At 30.9% G+C, this 20,209-nt stretch overlaps 1 protein-coding gene across 2 annotated transcripts in view; it reads right to left on the reverse strand.

The window, feature by feature from the left end:
- The window catches only part of LOC121129916 (gonadotropin-releasing hormone receptor), a 50,874-nt gene extending 32,410 nt beyond the window's left edge, over positions 1-18,464 (reverse strand). Inside the window, exon 1 of one of the 2 annotated variants that reach the window (XM_071893487.1) lies at positions 18,347-18,464. Coding sequence is in view for 1 of the 2 variants with exons in the window: in XM_040725624.2 (XP_040581558.1) it covers positions 5,563-5,577 (15 nt within the window). In the remaining variant the exon portion in view is untranslated. Of the gene's footprint in view, positions 1-5,562; positions 5,706-18,346 lie in introns of those variants that run through there. The other variant, XM_040725624.2, reaches the window with a different exon arrangement.
- Positions 18,465-20,209: the final 1,745 nt, after the last annotated feature.

The following is a 20,209-nucleotide window of genomic DNA, read 5'->3' on the forward strand; positions in this document are numbered from 1 at the left end:
CAAGAGCAAACAGAGTTCAGTTCCATGTTAACAGTTGTATGTGAGGAAGAATATTATTTAATAGAATTCTTTCGAAATATATTAAATAAAAATTAATGTAACGAGTATGTCGATTTATGGATATTTTACAAATAGAGATGTACACTTGTAACTTCTAGAGATCTAGTAGAACCTCAAATATCGGAAGCTAAGCTCGAGTGAAGACTCTAAATTAAAGTCCCACATCTCCAAGTACGAGTCAAAGTCAAGTTGTCTGTTTTAGGCACGTGAATTAGTGAATTTCAAATCTTAAGTCTTATTAAAATCTGTACCTTGTATATCTAACGGTGAATTCTAGTCGTAGAGTTATGAGTCATTCACATTGAAGAAATTCCCAAATTTGACAATTTTTTTTTCTAGTCCAAATTGTGGAGTCTAAAGTACCAATTTACTAAGATTTCAGTACAACTCGTGTTCGAGCGACCAATTCTGGTTAGTTAGTTATAATTATAATTAATTGATGAGCATATAACCTGAATAACTTCTTCATTTCACTTTTATGTATTGAATGTAACTAAAGAAAACAGCACACGCCTTCAAAAAGTTGGATGAGCGCTCATCCCTTCTTTTTAAAATTACAGTTGATCGTAGAAAGAATATGAATATTTAAGAAAAACTAAAATGGGGACTTGGTAGATTGAAACCCTTCCCTCAAATCAAATTGAGCTTCGTATTAATTTTTTCCAAAGTTATGGTTCATTATGCATTTTTTATGTTTTGTTTTACAAAAATAGATACATTATGGCTTTGAAATGTTTTTGTAGTGCTAAATAGTTATAAATTAAATAGGTTAACAGTTTGTTTGTTTTTTTGAAATCGAATCCTTATTTCTATAAAATTTATCTTGATGAATGTTTCTATCACATAATTTTACATTGGGTCAAAAAATGACTTAATTATTAAATTGTTGAAAACATTATTTAAGCTACAATGGAAACTCGCTAGAACATAAAAGCTCAACCAAAAATCAAATTGAGATATGTATCTAAATTATTTCTAAAGTTAAGGTATACGATGATTTTTTTTACGTTTGATGTTACTTGACCTCTCAACATTAAATGGCCTCTTACTGTGTCCAAATATAATATTTGCACCTAGTTGCATCAAATCAATCATTAACTTTTGCGTAAAACCGGTGAGTAATAAACAAACAAACAAAGGCAAAAACATAATCTAGATCAACTTCGTTGCAGATGTAACTAATAATTAAACATAAGTATTACTATACAAATGAAAAAAATATTTATTTATTATAATTTTTTTTCTATCCATCTTTGATTCCGTTTACACCTCCGACTGTTCATTGTTCGGATCCAAGCTAAGATCTATGAAATTTCCGAGTACACTCCTCCATTTTTTTGAAACCCGCCAAGGATCCCCTTTCTCCTTCACTGGCGCGTAAAGAATTCAAAGAATGCTCACAATCAAACTTTCAATTTTTCTTCAGTTTGAGTTCGACGTCATTTTGAGTCAGTCTAGGACGTCTAGCTTCACCCCATACTCCACAAGAGTACTACACGGTCTCCCTAATAATTTAAATCCTTGGGCACTGTAGAATATGTGTCTGGTTAGTAAATACTTTATAATTAGCTTCTACGTGATCTTTATCGGTTACAAATCAAAATTAAAGTTTCTTCTTTCAAACTTTCATTGCAACATAAATAATTTATTTTGAAATACCAATAATACGATACAAAACAACCATATTTATATAGGTATTGGAATCAATAGTATGTATGATTAATGAATGCTTACATTTTATCTATTAAAGTGCACTCTTAAAAAAACTTGCATATTGCACAATTTTTTTGATGTATGCATACATTTTATATGACTTTGCATAGATACAACTATCAATAATGTTAAGTAGAGGTCGTTAGGTGGCGTATGTGATGACTATGCCAACAGATTCTTAATTCTAAATGTATAGTGCATAATATTTAAAAGTTTAATGAATAATATCCAACAACAGTTTACACATTTTGTTATCAATTACGTGTACATCACCCAACAAACATTTTGTTGTCATATATCAAATTATCTTAAGTGGTCTATGAGCTGAGAACTAAATTTTTTCTAATTTTTGGCCAACGTTATTTTACCACTTATTAAAAAATAACCCTTCCATGTTTCTTTTTTCTTTTAAAACGAAACACGAAAGTGGGCACCACAGTTCCATAAACTAAATCTTACCTACCACCCTTGTTTTTAAACTGAATTTTCATCTAAGTTGAAGAAATGTCTAAATATAAAGTAAAGACGAGATGGGTGCTCATAAATGAAGGGGAATAAATCTAAGGATTTTTTTAGGGAGTTGTAAGTCTAAGTTCTTGGTGGACTCAAAGTAAAATTGAGGATCGACATTGGGGTATTTCGTGTTTATGCGCTTGCTACATACGAAGTGGGGCTTATGTTCATATAATACTTTCCCCTATCACATCTGCTTGTAGTTAATCTATCAAAATGTCAAGACAGCCATGTTCCTTTCTTTTTAAACTTAATTCAATTTGTCAGCGTTCGATGGTTGCTCTTTTTTACATTCTGCAAGAGCAAAATATTTATAATATCAAGATGATATCAAAACACTACCTTTTAAAAGCTCAGAATACATTTGTTAGAAGTATTTAATGAAAAACAGAGGTAATTACTCTGAAAGTAACATGTAAAAGCAATATATTTCAATAATGAGTTAACCTATGATATTTATGGGAAAAATCTTAATGTGAAGCAAAATGAAATAAAAATAAATTATTCGATATTTTGGTTAAAAAATTTAGTTACGTAAAATATTTTCCCTTGCATGTTGTTTTAAAGTAAAAATGATCTCTCAGAATATGAATATAAATAATTGTGTCTTCAAATATTTTACATAGTCCTGTAGAAATACACTTTTTTATATGACTTATGTATTTATATTTTTGACAGATCTCTGTTGAATGAAGTATTTATCCTTTTTCTATTATAAATCTACTCTATTTTTTTTTCAATTAACTTGAAGAACAGAAAAAGTCATTTAATCTTTTTTTTTTATCTTACAATGTGGAGATTTTAAATATAGAATATCTTAGCAACCCTGATATCTATCTTTATAAATGTGTGCTCAGCGGATTTTTTGGACATAACGGCATAAGAAAACAAACAAAATCTTTGAGTTGTCTTCCGAATTCGAACGGGGTTTGGCCATTATTCTTCACTTCCGTACTGGACCTACACCTAACGAGATTGTTGGGATAAAAAGTTTCTCAAATCAATTGCTTATGATGATGACAAGGATTTCAAGGAGTCTGATGTGCCCAGAACAACTGCAAGGGAGACTCGTTTAAAATGAATGAACATGTGGCCTTCTAGCTCGATGGATTAGAGAGAGAGTACAATAAACGTGCACATAATACTGTTTATTTGCAGGCTTCAATTTTTGAGGCAGTGCCCAACATGGACAAGGACTTCCTCATCCCGGCTTGAAACAGGTTCAGGATCAGGCTGGAGGCTAAATTGTAAGTTTGAGTTGGTTAGTTATAATTACTGTCTTCACAATGGTCCCCTAATTGTAAGAGCCAAAAATTGGTAAATTGCAACATTAATTTTGGGAAATCAATTGTACCGGGTGGTCCATTTTAATCTGAAAACCTGCTCATTCAATAATCAATAAAGTTTGAGTAATTGAAATTAATTCATACTTCGATATATTAGAACATAAACATTTAATTACAAACAAAACAAATCTGACCATTTCATCTAAAGTACAAGTCGAAAAAAATGACACTTGAACGTGATCAACAAACTTCCATTCACCACCTCCATGTAGTTGGATGTCTCCTGGACCAACGGCTACGCAATCAGCAAGTCCAAAACGTTGGAAAGGAAGAGGGGCTTTGTCTAAAAGGCCAAACTGAACCCAGGTGTGTGAAAGAAAACAACTCTGGACAATTCCTTCAAGATCAACACATCTTGGAGTTTCACACCATACTGTCCAGAAAACTTTCAAAAAGTTGGTGGAAAGAGCCTTGTAAGGCTGGAGAGGCCACTTTTGGCACTAGCAATGAAATAGCATCTCCTCTGTTGCAGAACTCTTTTGAATTAGTCCTTTGAGCTCTTCTGAACTCTTTTTTACACTTTTGACTCCCCCCCCTTCTCCTACAGCCTTGATATCAATAGCTCGACCACACATTTTCGGTGCATGCGGAGGGGAAGGTCTCAGGTGTCTGTCATCCAAACACTGAGATCCTCAAAGTCACTGTCAGCCAGCACTGGGGTAACAAAACAAATAACTATATCTGAAGCTGGTGCCATATATTCTGCCGCCGCTTGGAAGCCATCATTGCCACTAAGGCCAACTACACTAATGATTAAGAGAGCTCAGATACATATTTATTTATGGTATTATTCTTTTTAGAAATTTTATCGTTAATTCATAAATTTTATGTTGTTGAAGTTTAAAATTCAAATTGTTCGGAATTTAATGGACCTCTCGGTAATATGCATAATTTTTAAATTACTGCAATTTAAAAACACCACTCTGCATATACTTATAACTTTCTCATATCCGAATAAAATATATTAAAAAGCTTCCTGACATCATTTTTATATTCCAGATCTGTGCATTAATAAAATACAATGGGTGGTGAAACAGAAATGTAAATTTGTTTGCAGCATTAATATGCATATTTGTTTAGCCTTATTTGAAAAAAATGTATCTAAGTTATTTAAACATATACATAACAAACTATTTTTTATTTATATTAGAAACACCCAAACAAAGCATATTTACTTGATTCTAAATATAATAACAAATATATTTTCAAACCAACAAAGGAGTAAGAAATGATTATTGTTTCAAATTACCATACAATATGTCTAATATTAAAAAAAATCAATCGTGGTTTTTTAATGTTTTGTTGATTAAACAAATACAATTTTGTATAACAGAATTGATTTACATCCGATTGCTCTTTCTCAAGAGCTTAATCGTATTGAGGTCATAAGTTCCAAGTTTTAATATCTATAACATTATTCATAGAAATAAAAAGTTCTAACTTATCCCGTTTGGAGAGAAAATTATCGAACACTCGTGTTCATCTACGTGTAAAATGAATTTTGTTCTTTCAAAAATCTAAGTTAAATTATTTATTTTGTCAAATTTATTTTATATATATTATTGGAGTACTTTTTTTCATATCTACTTCAAAAACAAGAATACTATTTTTTTAATAAATGATTGAAAATTTTTACACAGGATATTTTTGGAAGCAATTTCAATCAATGAATTAACATAAAAATGGATCAAAAGCAAGGCACACAACAAAAGTTTTTATTTATTTATCTTCTATTGTACAATATTCACATTTCTTCTGGATGTATTCTGAAGTTGTTGTATGACCGCTATTAATGAAAAAATAATACATAATATATAACCTTGTTTTTATTCTAAGTGTTTAATTCAACTGAATTTGTTTAAATATCATCAGCATAACCAAAGATATAACATCATTTGATACGTTAAAACAAAAAATCCCCTAACATTACCTTTTTTCCACACATGAGAGACGAGTTTGAGAAGAGGTGTAGAGAAGAAGAGCCAATCTCTTGTATCCTCTTTGATGGAAAAATCGGTTTGACTAATATTGTGATGAAAGCAATGGGAAGAAAACATTCATTTATGTGTAGGATCTAGCTAGAGATGTATAGTGTTGTTAGTTAGCCTTGGAGCTAATTTATTGTTCCACTTTATACCAAAGAAAACAAACAAAATAAAATCACACCCTACACAAATTGCATAGTTTATATATAAATGTTTAAATGAGAGGGGTTTTGATAAAACAGTCATGGGCATTTGAGGGGGCTCAACAAATCCAGTTTAGGAGAAAATAGTCTGGTAAGTGTTTAGTCATACAAATGCTACTTCCCCATCACTGTCTAATTCTTGAGGTTGATTGCCCAACTCAAACTGATAATAGGCTATCTGTACCAATAAGAAAGCTGATAGACTTAGTTACTGGCTTGGATATCAAGCCAAACTTTCACCGAATCTCTATTTCCTAACCATTACTCAAATTGTGTGATAAGGTTATTCAAGATATGTCTACAGATGAACAGCTATACGATAGTGTGTACTATCAGAGAAGTAGTGTTTTTCTTAGATATCTGGATCACCACTGCTAACATACTAATAGTTGAGTTTATAATTGGTCTGTATTATCCATGCTGTTTCGTTGCCAAAGGTGAAGACTGTTGGATAGAAGGGTACATCATATATTTACTTAATTGCAAAAGTCCCAGGAAATTTAGGTACATGAACTCGTGATGCACACAGTGACATGATCCTACATGTACTGGTTCGTTCTAATGTTCATGATCATGATATTAATAGTGGTAGAACGAATCCTGGCGATCAGGGGAGAGAGTGGACCAAACGTTCAATCGGAAAGCCTATCAGTCAGGATCAGAAACACGCCTGCTATAAACAGTGGGGCTTGTAGCATCATTGAACTGATCAACTGATCAGAAGGAGTGTCAAAGCAATCTCTTACCTGCTCCTTCGCAACTTCTGAGTTGAAAAGCTTCATCCAACCACCAATGAAAGGGGTGATATGGCCTTGCCAACAAAAAAAGTTGTGATATATTTGTTAAAATGGTCCCAGCTGTTCCTTAACAGTATTTCCACACAAAATAGAGATGGGACAATGAGGACTCAGTAAGCCAGCGGGATACAAATGTCAAGCAATAACCTCTATAACCTTCTAAAATTAAATAAATTATAAAAAAGATTTACTGAAAGAAAAAGTTAAAGCTCTTTAATTCATTGAAATGTAATTTAAATATTTTCATCACTTAATCAAACAAACTTTTTGTTAATTACTTATTCTGGATTGTGAAATTTCTTTTCTCTTATTAGATATTTAGAAACAAAATGAACGAATTGATAAAATATAGCATCAACAAATATGCATCATAAGGTTAATAAATAAAAATATATGTTTCTAAATATTATCAGAACAAAACAAAGTTAAAATTACTGCTTATTTCTTTTTTTTAAGTGCACAAATAAAATTATTAAGAATAATTACGGATAGTTTAATAATTGAAATTTCTTCAAATTTGAATTTTTGACATCAAGGACAATACATATGCATTCCTTTAACATAAATATCTATAAATTACACATCGAAAGCAAGCAAAGAAAAAATATGGAGAAAAAAAATCCGCCTTTTCTCTAATTTTCAAACTGAAATTGATGTAGCTTGAGGCTATCCTATTTTTTTTAAATTACTTTTTTGAAACCTACGTGAAAAAACACAGTAAGAAAATACTACTGGTTTTTGATTTTCGAAAAAGTGAATAGTACGACCCAGTCTATTAGCCAACCTCTCATGAATGAGGTAACAAACAAGATCCCAATTATGTACATGAATTCCATCCCTATCCCACTCTAGGAATTGAATATTTATACTTGTTTTTATGCTGCAGGTATTTATACTGAGCTCTTGATTGATCATTATTTTTAGGAGCAGTGGTTTTACTATCGTAGTATCTATTAAATCTATTGACTAGAGACACTGACGATTCTTCTCCAGTTACATTTGGATTGAATCTAGATTTGAAATATTCAATACATTTTTCAGGTCCGTGATCCAGAACATAGTTTCCTATTTCTTTTTTAACTTGTGGTGTATATGCCTGGTAGCTTTTAATTAAATTACGTATAGTGCGGGAACTGATTTTTAAATCAAGTTTATCTGTAAAATATTTAGATGCCTCAGTTACTCCATGAGTGAGGGCAATTCAACAATCACATCACGAATTTCAGGATCATATTTGTAATATTTTCGCCTGCGATATCTCTTTGATTTCGTAAGAGGTCATTATAGTGAATACGTATAGTATCTTATACGGAGGATCGATGTCTTCTCTTTGTTCAGGTCCAAGCTCTTTCTAAACTTGGTAAATAATTTTAACAGTACTTCTATCCTCTTGATTAACTGGGTCTCCGATTTAGCTTGTATGGTTAATGTCACATCGTCTACATATACATACAAAATATTACAGGAGTCTGTGAATTTTACTCTAAATCCACTATATATTTTTTTATTATAACCCGCGCTAGCCTTTCAATGGTGGCTTTTTTGAAGTCAATCCCTATGACCGCACCAAACTTTTTCCCTAATTTAAAAGAATCAATAATGACTCAAACATTTTTTCGGAATATCTGAAATTCTTCTGTTCTTTAAAAGCCCTTAAAAACCCTTTTTGTACGACAAAGGAAAGAGGTTATGTAGAGGCAAACTTATTTTGAAATTGTCTTCACAAACTAGTTGTTAATCAAGTTTGAAAAACTATCTACATAGTGAAATCCAATATGGCACATGGAGTAAGTTATTTATACTTAATCAGTGCAAGTCCATGTCATCAATTAAAAGAATATTGAAAAAAGGTTTTGTAAAATAAGCCTACTTCATAAAAGATAAATTTATTAAAAGGTAATACTTGTGACACAGTAAATAGTTTTTGGTTTAATTCCCAATTATTTAAAATGAGAGGCTCGAAAACTCCATGAAAACAATTGGGAGTTGATGAAATGACTTTGCTCACGTAACAAATAGTACTAACTTATCCAACAACAAAATGCTCTCGATTTTCAACCAAAGAATTTGTATGGCTACTAGGGCTGGTACGGTATGGGGTTGAACGGTTTGGTTCAGTACGTTTTACCCTCGGTAGTTGGAGTATATATATAATCTCATATTTAATATTTTGATATTATATTTTTTGTTAATAAAAAAATTTCGATAGTGAACTTAAGATATTAATCAATTTCCTCATTTTATTTAAGAAATAATTCATCTTTTTGTGAATACAAAAAGAGATAGTGACTTAGATAATGGATCCCAGTAGACTTAAGCCCAGTTGTATTGTAGAGGAATAATTTAAATAAACTTCACTATGTTTTCTAATTGCTTGCCAATACCATGCAAATACAGATACATCTGTAGCAAGTAAAATAATTTATTGTGACTGCTAATAGGTCTTATTTATTACCGGAAAATCTAGAAAAACTCATATTTATGGGAAAAAAATATAAAATCATGAAGAATAGTATTACACATGTATATTGTTTGTGTATATTTTATATTAAACTTTGCTTTTTAGAGAAATTAAATATATTTAGAAACAATTTATTTATACTAAAAATAAATTATTATTGAATAAATATCTGAAAAACTTGAAGTACTACATTAATTCTATATAAAGCATTTTGTTATTTTACAGTACCTAACGACTTACCGTGAAGATTGTGCCACAGCTTGCACAGTTGTACGTGGGATTAGTGTACCGTACCAGACCAAGTTGTTACGTTTATCATTTGTATCCATTTTTAATTTATATTAGTATCGATTATATTTTTTGATAATTCATAGAAATAAACTTGATTTATGATCTAATTGTAAAATGAATTATTGATATTTAAAAAGTTAAATTAATTTTGAAAAATCCTATAGGTACATATGAACCTCAAGGATCCGTTTGGTAAGAAGAAAAAAAAAGTAGCTTCTTATTGTTAGCATACTATTCTGGCAAAACACTAAAAAGTATTTGTTGTAATATCTCATTTATGTATTACTTTGAGAATGAATAAACTAAGTTTTATTATTTGTGATGTGATAGTTAAAAAGATCTTTTTAGAAATTTGAAAAAAATAAATAAACAATGACGCATTAGAATAAGTATGATAGAACAATAATATACATCATAACTTTTATTATACATGATTCTTTGGTTACAATACAAAGTGACACAATAAAACTTTACCCCAGGGCTTTCACTATTCTAAAACCTATTATAACTATCACATTTAATTACAAATGAAATTATTTGACGAGTACATTTTTAAAATTTTATAGTAATGCTTCCTCCTTTATTTGACTACAACATGAAGAAGCGAGAACATCATTCCCCAAAAATCATTTGTTTACTCAACGCTCATTTTACAAAATCAGATCTCAGATATCGTGATTGTCAGTCCCTGAATAATTTATAATATGCTAAATCAACTCAAAGAAGTGGTAGAGGATATAATGAATGACTGAAGAAAGGTCGAAATAGTTTGGGTAAAAGTTTTTTTTTAAATATTTGCGGAATGGGTGGATTAGGACACTGATTACATCAACTTACTCTCGATAGAAGAAAACGGGGGCTTTGTTTATAGGAAATCGGAAGCTCTTTTCTGTATATTGCCAATAAAAGTTCAATATAATGTTTGATAACAATAAAAATTAAAGAGGCTAGACTTTAGATCTTTAGAAATAGAAAAAGGACAAATGAATTTATATGTACAACAATCGCCTGTAGTATTTTGTCAGTGAAGACTGTGGTTCTGTCCAATTACATCTCGGTCCATGCCCACTATTACAACACTAGTCATAACTCCCAGATGCAGGCAATTTGTGTTTTTATTAATTTGGAAAATGCAAATTTTGTTGTTCATACTACAAAAATGCACTAAAAAAATGTGTTTAGATATATATCGTTTAATAAATATTGACATAAAACTTCAATAGACGCATCATCTGCTATATACAAAAATAGATATAAAATATGTATTTTATCTTGTAAAAAAGTGATTTATATTTTAAAATATATTAATAAATAGTTTTAATCATCTGTTGATCTTTTTGATGTAGAACATTTTCACTGATATCATAAATTGCATAATGACTAAAGGAAACGCCATTTTTGGGCTCAAAGTTAATATTAATAATATAAATTTATCTACTAAAAATCCCTAAAAATGCCAATATTTGTGAATTTTTTTTTTGACAAAATTAAAGAATACGAGGAAATATCTTATTTTTCCCAGTTTAATAGTTAATGCATGTCTAGAACATGGAAATAAGATAGAATAAGGATGTAATAAAATAGTTTTTAATACATTTACGGTCATAAATATAAATAGACAAAGAAATTGTGCCCCAAAAATTTTTTAGACAGTAAAGTTCAAGTCCTTCTATTTGTTAATCTCATTTTGACATCTAATTGGTCACTTTTATCCTTAATATTAATCAAAAAAGGATTTTTATTCTGTTTAAATTAGGTTGTTTAGAGGTATTATCATGAGAGGGTTTTATTAGAGGGTATCACAAGAACCAAAAATGAGCTACCACAGTGTTAGACATCTCAAAAATTGCTATTTTTAATTAAAAAAATTTCATTATAGTGAATTTAGCCATGACCCCTAGACAACCCTTCCCGTTTTTGAGAGGAAAGGTTTTTCTTCGAAGTAAAAAAGTTTTTATGAAGTAAACTATTTTATATCATAAAATAAGAAGCTTTAATTATTTAAACGATGACTTTATATGTTAAGTAATAATTTAGCAAACATGTTATTGTTAGTTTCATACAAGTTTGTGTATAGTTATTTAAAAAGCATAAATATTAATCATAGGTCAATTTTTGGCAGATCATCGGGAAAGAGGCAAAGTAGAAGAGATAAATCATAGTTCTACTTTGCCTCTTCTCTATTGCCCGATTTATATTTAAATTATTTAAATAAAAACTATATTTTGACAAAATATGATTATATAATAGTTTAAAAAAGAAAGACATATTAAGTATATTTGACTTTAATTGGGATAATATATTATATAATCCAAAAATTACAATAACTATATTATGTTATGATTTTAATACTACGAACATATCAAATAGTTCAATTTTAGTTCCGTACACGAGATAAATTATTGTTCATCTAATCAAGATTTTCTTTAAATAGATATGTATATGTAGGCCCAAAAAAGTCCTCATTTCTTTCGATTTTGGAGTTTAAAATATACCCAGATATAGAGAAAGACCCAACTCTGAAGACAATAAAGTATTAAGTTACTCCATGGCATCTCACCATCCTTTAATCTAAAGGAAAAACAAGAAAATTCAAGTTCACATGTCCCAACATCAAATTGAATTTGGATATTTATTATTCATAGTTGCTAATTTTTGAAAGTACTGAATTCTTTTTGAGTACTGCACACCTTATACTGGAAGTGGGGAGTTGGAAACGATTTCATATTTTCAAGACTTGCAACTTGAATTTATCACAAAATAAAATATATCAAATTATATTTGGACTGAAAATCTAAGACACACCACCCGATTTAGACTCAAAAGTCATTCTAATTATTTTGCATCCGCTAACCTGACAAAAAGTCTCCAAAAACAAGTTTCACTACCCTTTTCCCAGATTGGGAATGACATGGATATTTCTTTTATTTTAAATGCTGTCCTGAGTTTTTTATCTTAAAACCAACCAAACATGTTCATTTTGTGATATGATTTATAGTATAAGTCATTAAGAACTATCAAATATCATTAGAAAAGGAATTTCCAATTCCATAATTTACAAATTATAGTTGTAACCATTTCCCTGAATCCATTGATTTTGTCAGAATTGGTTAATTATTGCTTAACTTGATCAAAAAGTCTGACTCGTGAGAGACGATATATTTTGAATACAAAGTATTTGAGTTATAAGGTTTGGATTAATTTATTTCTTTTTTAAATGTGTCTATAACCCTTAACAGATTGTTAAAGGGATACCTCGTTTTCATTTTCTAATTTTTTTTGACGACAGACGCGATATCTCCTCTTAAAAGGAAAAATAGGTAATATATTATAGAAATAAATTCAGCCAGCTTATACCAGGATTCGAATATTCCGAAAGATAATCAGTTTATAGCAATTGAATGGAAAAATACGAGTCCTTATCAACTCTACACATTGAGTTCAGAAAGAATAATTTCTCCCAATTGCGTTGTTGATCGTCAATTTGACCACGGTTTAAACGTGAGTCAAATGACTAAAAAAGAAAAAAGATTATATATAAAAATACTTGACAACTAAGTAATAAAATTGGTAACCAACATTATTAAGGCATTGTAATGAAAAAATATTTTCTAGAATTACTTACCTAAAGTAATGAGAGGTAAGTAAACTTTGTGTTGCACTTTTTTTTAAAGTATGTGCATAAGTCATAAAAAATGCATTTGTTCATTCTACTAAGATTGATTTATATGTGTATAATTCCTTAGCTACAAAAACTGAGATTTATTTTTTTCGATATATTTCTAAAAATTTTCTGGAATAACGATTCGTTGCAAATATCGGATATTTTGTCCAATATATCTGTTGTCCGATTTATATCCGATATATCATCCCACGTCTAGTATGTATGTAACACATGGGGTGAAAAGTACCGGTGTTAATAAGAAAAAAAAAAATTCCGTTCAAAATTGGGTTTATTCATCCATAAAATCTCCATCAAGAGCAATATAATCATTCGAGCTCTGCTCTAACATGACACTTTTAGAAAACAATTGATATTTTGTCTTACAATGGTACACTGTTTTAACGATAACCTCTTCATTGGAGCAAAATTACTTACTGGGGAGCACTTTTTTAAGTTCTACAAGCAGCATGTAGTCACTTGAAACCAAATCTGGAGAATAAGGTGGATGTGGAAGCAATTCAAAGTTCAATTAATGTAGTTTTGTTATTGTTTTGATTGATTTGTGACACAAAGCGTTATCCTGGTGAAACATGACATTTATCTTTTTCAAATTGAGATGTTTTCCGTCATTTCAACCATCAAATGCTCTAATAACGTTGCACAATATTCACTATTGATGATAATTCCCTTTTGTAGGTGGTTTATGAGCATTATACCATAAATACTCCAAAATACAGAGGTCATAACTTTCTACCTGATTGTTTTGCTTTCGGGCGCTATTGAAGAGCTTTACCAGTTGCAGTCCACTGAGATAATGATTTTTTTGATTCTGGAGTGAAGTGATCATTTAAAACGATTTCGTGGATTTAATTCATATTTTCTGTTGTTACCGGCTCATTTGGTCATTTGGACTTGTACAAAAAAAAATGTGTTTGCTTTGATAAGTCCTGTACTTCTTAGCCCATGGGTATACTTATGACGTACACAAAACTATTGATTTGATTGGTTACATTAGGAGTTCACATTTGATTTTAATATTGATATATATTCATCATTTAGCTTCTTTAATGGCATTGATAAATATACTAATAGCATATTTATCAATGGCATAGTCTATGACGTATTTGGCTTGATATTACAGGTAAGATTAATGTAGAGCATAGTTAAAATAAATCGAGTCATAAATATATTTACTCATATATGTTAACATCATTATTTTTTTAAATTTATTTTTAGAATTAACTTCAAAATATGAATTTATATATGGGGTGCGCCAATATAAAAATACTCGTTAATAAAAATCGAACAAGGAATTACTTCACTTCATTTATTTACTTCATATTTTACAGCCTAATGTTGTATAAATATATTTAAGTCAGTTATAAGCTTGTTTTTCCAATTTGTGGGGTGAGTTGGAATACCCAATAATTTTAAGAGTAGTTTAAAGTCAAAATTTAATAGAAAGAGTACACATGTAATCCAAACTCAATTTTTTATAACCCTGTCTTCCTACTAAGCTACCTTTTATTTCATTTTGGAGGGTAGTTCCGCGAAAACATTCAGGTGAATTCATGCAAATAAAAAGATTTATTTATTCCTATACTTCAAGATAGAAAATATATTCAGTCTTCGGTTAGAAAGAATATGATGTAGCTCCTTTATTGATGACATTGACCACAAATATAATTCCACCTACAACCCGTTCACAGGATGACAAAAATCCTAACCTTGAAAGGACTACACTCCAGCAGTCACCTACCTCCTCTGGAGTAAATTAAGCTAGATACGACTCTTCCGGTGATCGAACAGGTGTTCAGAATTTTGCCTCCAATAGTTCAACAAAGAATACCCTAAAACATTGTTTCTGAAAATCGATTTCATGCTCAAAGGACAAGGCAACACAAATGATTTTGACAAGTTCTACGCCGTAATAGCTGTACTCCCGTCTAACTTTATGAAAATTTTCCGAAGAAGGAGTTATCGGGTTCTTTTGGAGAATATAGGGGAAAAGTGTCCCTTCCTCTCATTGGCAAATGACGAAATCAGACTCACTGACAGATATAAGTGGTATGCACCTCAAAATCGTATGAAAAGGGCTTTTGAATATTTGAAGCACGAATCATTATCATTGCATATTACGAAATATATTCCTTTTCGTCCAGGGCTTTTGCCTGGGTACCTCAGACACTTCAAGGTGCTTTCCAGACCTCCTCACTCTTTTGAATTATATCTTGAATTACATCGTGCAGATTATTTTTCCAGTCATAAACTTTCACCAGCATATGAATTAGGAATATTCTTCGAAACTTCAGCATGGGTGGTCCTTAATTTTAACATTATTTTAGACTCTGTGTCTTTTTGTTTTGTAATAGATTTTATCATATTTATTGTCGAATTAGACCCGGAGTCTCGAGGGAACATTAAAATGACCTGAATCTTCAGGCAAGATCATCCAATTAAACAAATTTTATTGTTTCTTATATGATGTACTTCAAGATAGAAAATATATATCAGTGTAGCTTCTTTATATATATATAAACATTTTATTATCCATTTTTTTAGAAAATGAAGCAAAATTAAGTGGGAACTTTGCATTATAATGATCCATTAAAGAAGATTAAAAAAAGAAAAAGGGAAGCAGTACCAACTATTTTTCCTTAGGTGCTATCTTAAAACTTTGATATTTCTCTATATTTGCCCTTCCCTAACCACTTATTCACATTCTATATCAGAAGTCACTAACCCTATGCCTGCAGACACCCGGTAGCCCATTGGTTTTTTTCATTCGCCCACTAGACTTTTGATTTAATTATACATTTTTACTCCTCATGCCTTGTGGGAATCTCAAAGTAGCCCTCAGTTTTTATAAGATGGTAACTCCTGTTCTGGATATTTCTTTTTACTCTTATGTATTTCTCTGTTCCTTGCACTTAAAGTGAAGTAGTATATCCAAAATGTGTATCATAGTGTCTTCCTTTGACACATTTTAAATTTTTTCCCCCATCATCATAGCTTCTGGGCAACTGGGCAGTTTGTTTAAAATACTAAGTCTATCAAGAATTGGCAAATTTTGATGTATATTTTCAATGATCTGTATAGATCATTCCAATGCACAAAACCTTATTTGTTTGAATGATTGGGAAACTAATCTAATCACTTTACTTCTTAAACAGCAGAAAATCTCCACTTTATAAATTGTTGTAGCCATAGGTGTAAGAAATGATCAATTTTAAAGAGATAAGTTTCATTTTGACGTAATAATAATAATATCTAGTGCAAAACGAAAAATTGGAACTATTTTACACATTTTGATAAAACTTTGAAGCTGTACAATTACATACCAAATTTATTAAAAAGTTTTAGTTGTTACATTATCTTGAAAAAGTACATGACATACTTTCTGTTCTACGGCACTTTACCGGAAACTTTTTTTCTAAAGGCCACATTACCGAAAGTACATTCTGTAAAATAACCACTTTTCCGAATTACCGCATCTCCTAAAAAAATAAAAACATATTTGAAAATGATTTATGTTGCAATGTTATACAATTATTTATGTTACTTAACTTCTGAAAGAAAAAATGTTTATCTTTTCCTCGAATTGCAGTATTTAATTTAATTTAAATAATAAGTAATTCATTTAATTATAAGATAATTAAAATTATGACAACCTCCTTATAAATAAATAAATAATGAAGAGCAAAAATTTGCAAACCTGACATCAATCAATTATTAATTTATAAACTATTAAGAGTTCATTTATTTATAATTGATTTTAATTCGTGGCTAATTATTCAATATTTTCTCACTTTAAAATTGGAGTATTAAATTGTATTGCAGTGTAAATGATTATTAAATATGTTTATTATTTTTTGACAATTGTCAGCAAAGCTTCTGTTCGGCAAAATAATAATTCAGCTGAGTGTATGTTGAGAAAAATGACATTCACAAAAGCAAGTTTTGGAGATTAAGGCTTAGACAAAGTGTCTAAGCACAATCAATTTCATTTCTGGTTTTTTAACGTTTTAATTTCCAATTTAAGCTGAATATTTAAAAAAATTGAGAAGAACCATTGTATTTTACACAAAAATAAAATAAAAAGACTTGTTTCTTCTGACAAGTATAGCCTTTCCCTTCCTGCCTTTTATGCTTATAGTTGTAGCTCATTTGAACCTTCAAATCAACTTAAATGTGTAACTAAACTATGGTATCTCCATCGCAGCATCATCTACGTCATTCTCCTTTCCAATGTTATTCATATTGAACTATTGGTATTGTAATCTTCTACATAAAAATAATCTATTATAAAAGAAAGGATCTCAACCGATGTGTTACGACACACAAAACGCCATATAGTGTGCTGCGGAGGCAATGTTACTAGATTATTTTACTATTATCATTAATCAAAGTGAACAGGTGAAACCTAAAGGGGATGAGATACCAGCTGCTCCAAACCAAGGCATACTAATTGAGGGTGAGATACGGTGTGACACAGTTCTTGTATTGGGTATAAATATAGATGAACTATTGTAAAAAACAGGGGACAACCGCCAGAAGTTGTAGCTCACACAAGTTCTTGACACTTGCTCCCAGTCAATATGCGTCTGCGTCAAAAAACATTCAATTATTTATAATACGTTACTGGAAGCTCCAGGCTGTTTGCAGGCCAAAAATCCGGGCTTTAAAAGTGAGAACATCACGGGGCCAAGATAATCCTGCTTCTTATTGGGGCTAATACATCCATCCATCCAAATATAGATTGTAAATTAAAAGTGTAAAAGTGGAACCAGAAAAATGACAAAGCTCGAACTGCACGAATTTGCCTTGACCTGCGTAAGCCTACTGCACCATGTTGCCGAAGTTATCAAGAGAGGCTGATCTCATTATTAATAATGGAGTTTGCACATTATAAAAAAATATGGTTCTAACCCATCTAGTTCGTTCATTATAAGCTTTTAAAGATTTACCCTATTTTAAGACTTGATTAAATTTTTTCCAAGAGGCAGGCCTAAGTGTATCTCGGAGGATAAGCAGAATAAGGAATTTGGTAATAAAACTGAGAGTGACACAGTACATATTTACAGCCAAGTTTTTTATTTTTCTATACAACATGTTAGGTTCTTATTCATATATTTGGAAAGGCATGTTAATAAATGGTTTGAAAATCTGAAGAGTACCTTCCAGTTGCAAAAGATTAAGAATCCTTTGAGAAACAAAATTAAACAATATCTATAGAAACATCTTTCATGTAAGTATTGCCAAAGTTTCTTTTTAAAGCGATTAAACAGTACTTAAATATCCTTCAATTCTTACTTTTTTATAAATATCCAATCCTGATAATGAAGTTATAAAATTTCCGTTAGTTATTCACATATGTTCACATGCAAGTTTCTTTTTTAACTAAAGTTGAAAACACAATTATTTTTCTTTTAGAGGAACCATTTTATCATTACATTGTTATATAAACATATATATATATATATAAATAATTCCGTGTAAGAGTTCTCTTTCTTTTATGGTAAAGCGTTGTATACGTATGTATTTATATGATATTGCAGAGGAAAGAAAAAAGCCCCTTGGTACAAATAATATACAGGGATCTTAAGCAAAACGTGGACTAGTAATTAACTCAAGTTTTCTCATTATTTTGAGAGTTTTTGTAATTATTTTTTAAAGTAATCTGTACTTGACCAATAATAAAAATTTCACTAGTTCTACATCAAGAGTGAGCAAGATTCTGTGCAGAATTTGAAATGCTCCAAGAGCCTCATTTTCAAGATTGCTAAAATAAGAAAAAATGGAAAATAACTTTTAAGAAAACCAGGCTGTGGAGGATACAATTTGAAGAGGGATTCTGAGTTTATAACCATTCTGGTGAAGAAGATAAAGGAAGATACCACAAAATCCATAAATCACCGGGTCATTCCATCTCAAATCACCCAAAAAAAAAAAAAAAATCGTAACCTTACCCTCTCAAATTTTGATAAAAACTTGGCACAATTGATGCCTATGGGTACAAACTAACTCCTGTGAAATTTTATCCCATTTGGATTAATGGGTTAGGAGATATGATCTTTTGAATTTTTGACTTTTTAGACATATTTGACCTGGACCCTAAATTTTGAAATCCTATATCTCCGCAACCACTTGACCAATATCTACGTATGAATTATCATTGAAAAGGTAATCAGCCCAGAAAACCAATTTCGGTATCATTTTAAGACTTGGAATGTAAAAGGGGGTATTGACCTTCGAAACTATAATTTAAGCTTGGATTTGACCTTGAAGAACTCGTGACCTTGGTCTGAACTTGAGTTTGACCACTATTTCATCCATTTTATGGATCTACGGGCCCGGTCTTCATTTGGCCAGAGTATGTAGACATGTTTTGGATTAGAGAATCGGACATTATCGCTATTATAAACCCTTCATCTGTTGTCGATGCTGGTGCAAAAATTTGCTACCAAATCAGTAACAGCGAAAGTTAATAGAATAGTAATACAAGGAGACCGTTAGGATGACTTGGGATTGTCATCTTACACAAAAATCCCCCACCACCTTCTGTCATACTATTTGAAGGACAAACTTGACAGAATTAAAGAACATTTTCTTAGAGGTGAAGGAAGATTTTAACTGTAGATAAAGTGTACAACCGGTGCAAAATTAATTAAGAGTAGAATTTTAACAACATTAATACTTTTAATAATTGTGTGTATGATATCTCTTAATCGTTAATGATGGCTTTAGGTGGTGGTGCAAGGCCTGGCACCCATTTCGGATGTAGTCATCAGTCATGGAGTCCCAGTGCTGGCTGACAGTGACCGAGAGTATCGGTGTTTGGATTACGGACACTGCAGGCCTTCTTCTCGACATACTATTAGAAGGTGTAGCTGATGCAGTTAGCATCAGGGCTGTAAGGGGCCAAAAGTGTCAAAAACGAGTTCAAAAGAACTCAAGAGACTCATTTAAAAGAGTTTTGCAAGATATAAGATTGCTATTTTTATAAAAGGTGTCAAAAGTGTTCTTTCCACCCTCACAATTCGCATTCCAACGACTTTTTGATAGCCCTACGGAAAGTACGGTGTAAAACCATGAAATGCCTTGCATGGGTTCTCAAGGACTTGAGGGGATTGACCCAGGATATGTTCTGTATCTCCTCCTCAGGTTTTTCTTTGA

This window comes from Lepeophtheirus salmonis, chromosome 14, assembly GCF_016086655.4.
Source record: "Lepeophtheirus salmonis chromosome 14, UVic_Lsal_1.4, whole genome shotgun sequence".
In the NCBI taxonomy this organism is placed as follows: domain Eukaryota; kingdom Metazoa; phylum Arthropoda; class Copepoda; order Siphonostomatoida; family Caligidae; genus Lepeophtheirus; species Lepeophtheirus salmonis.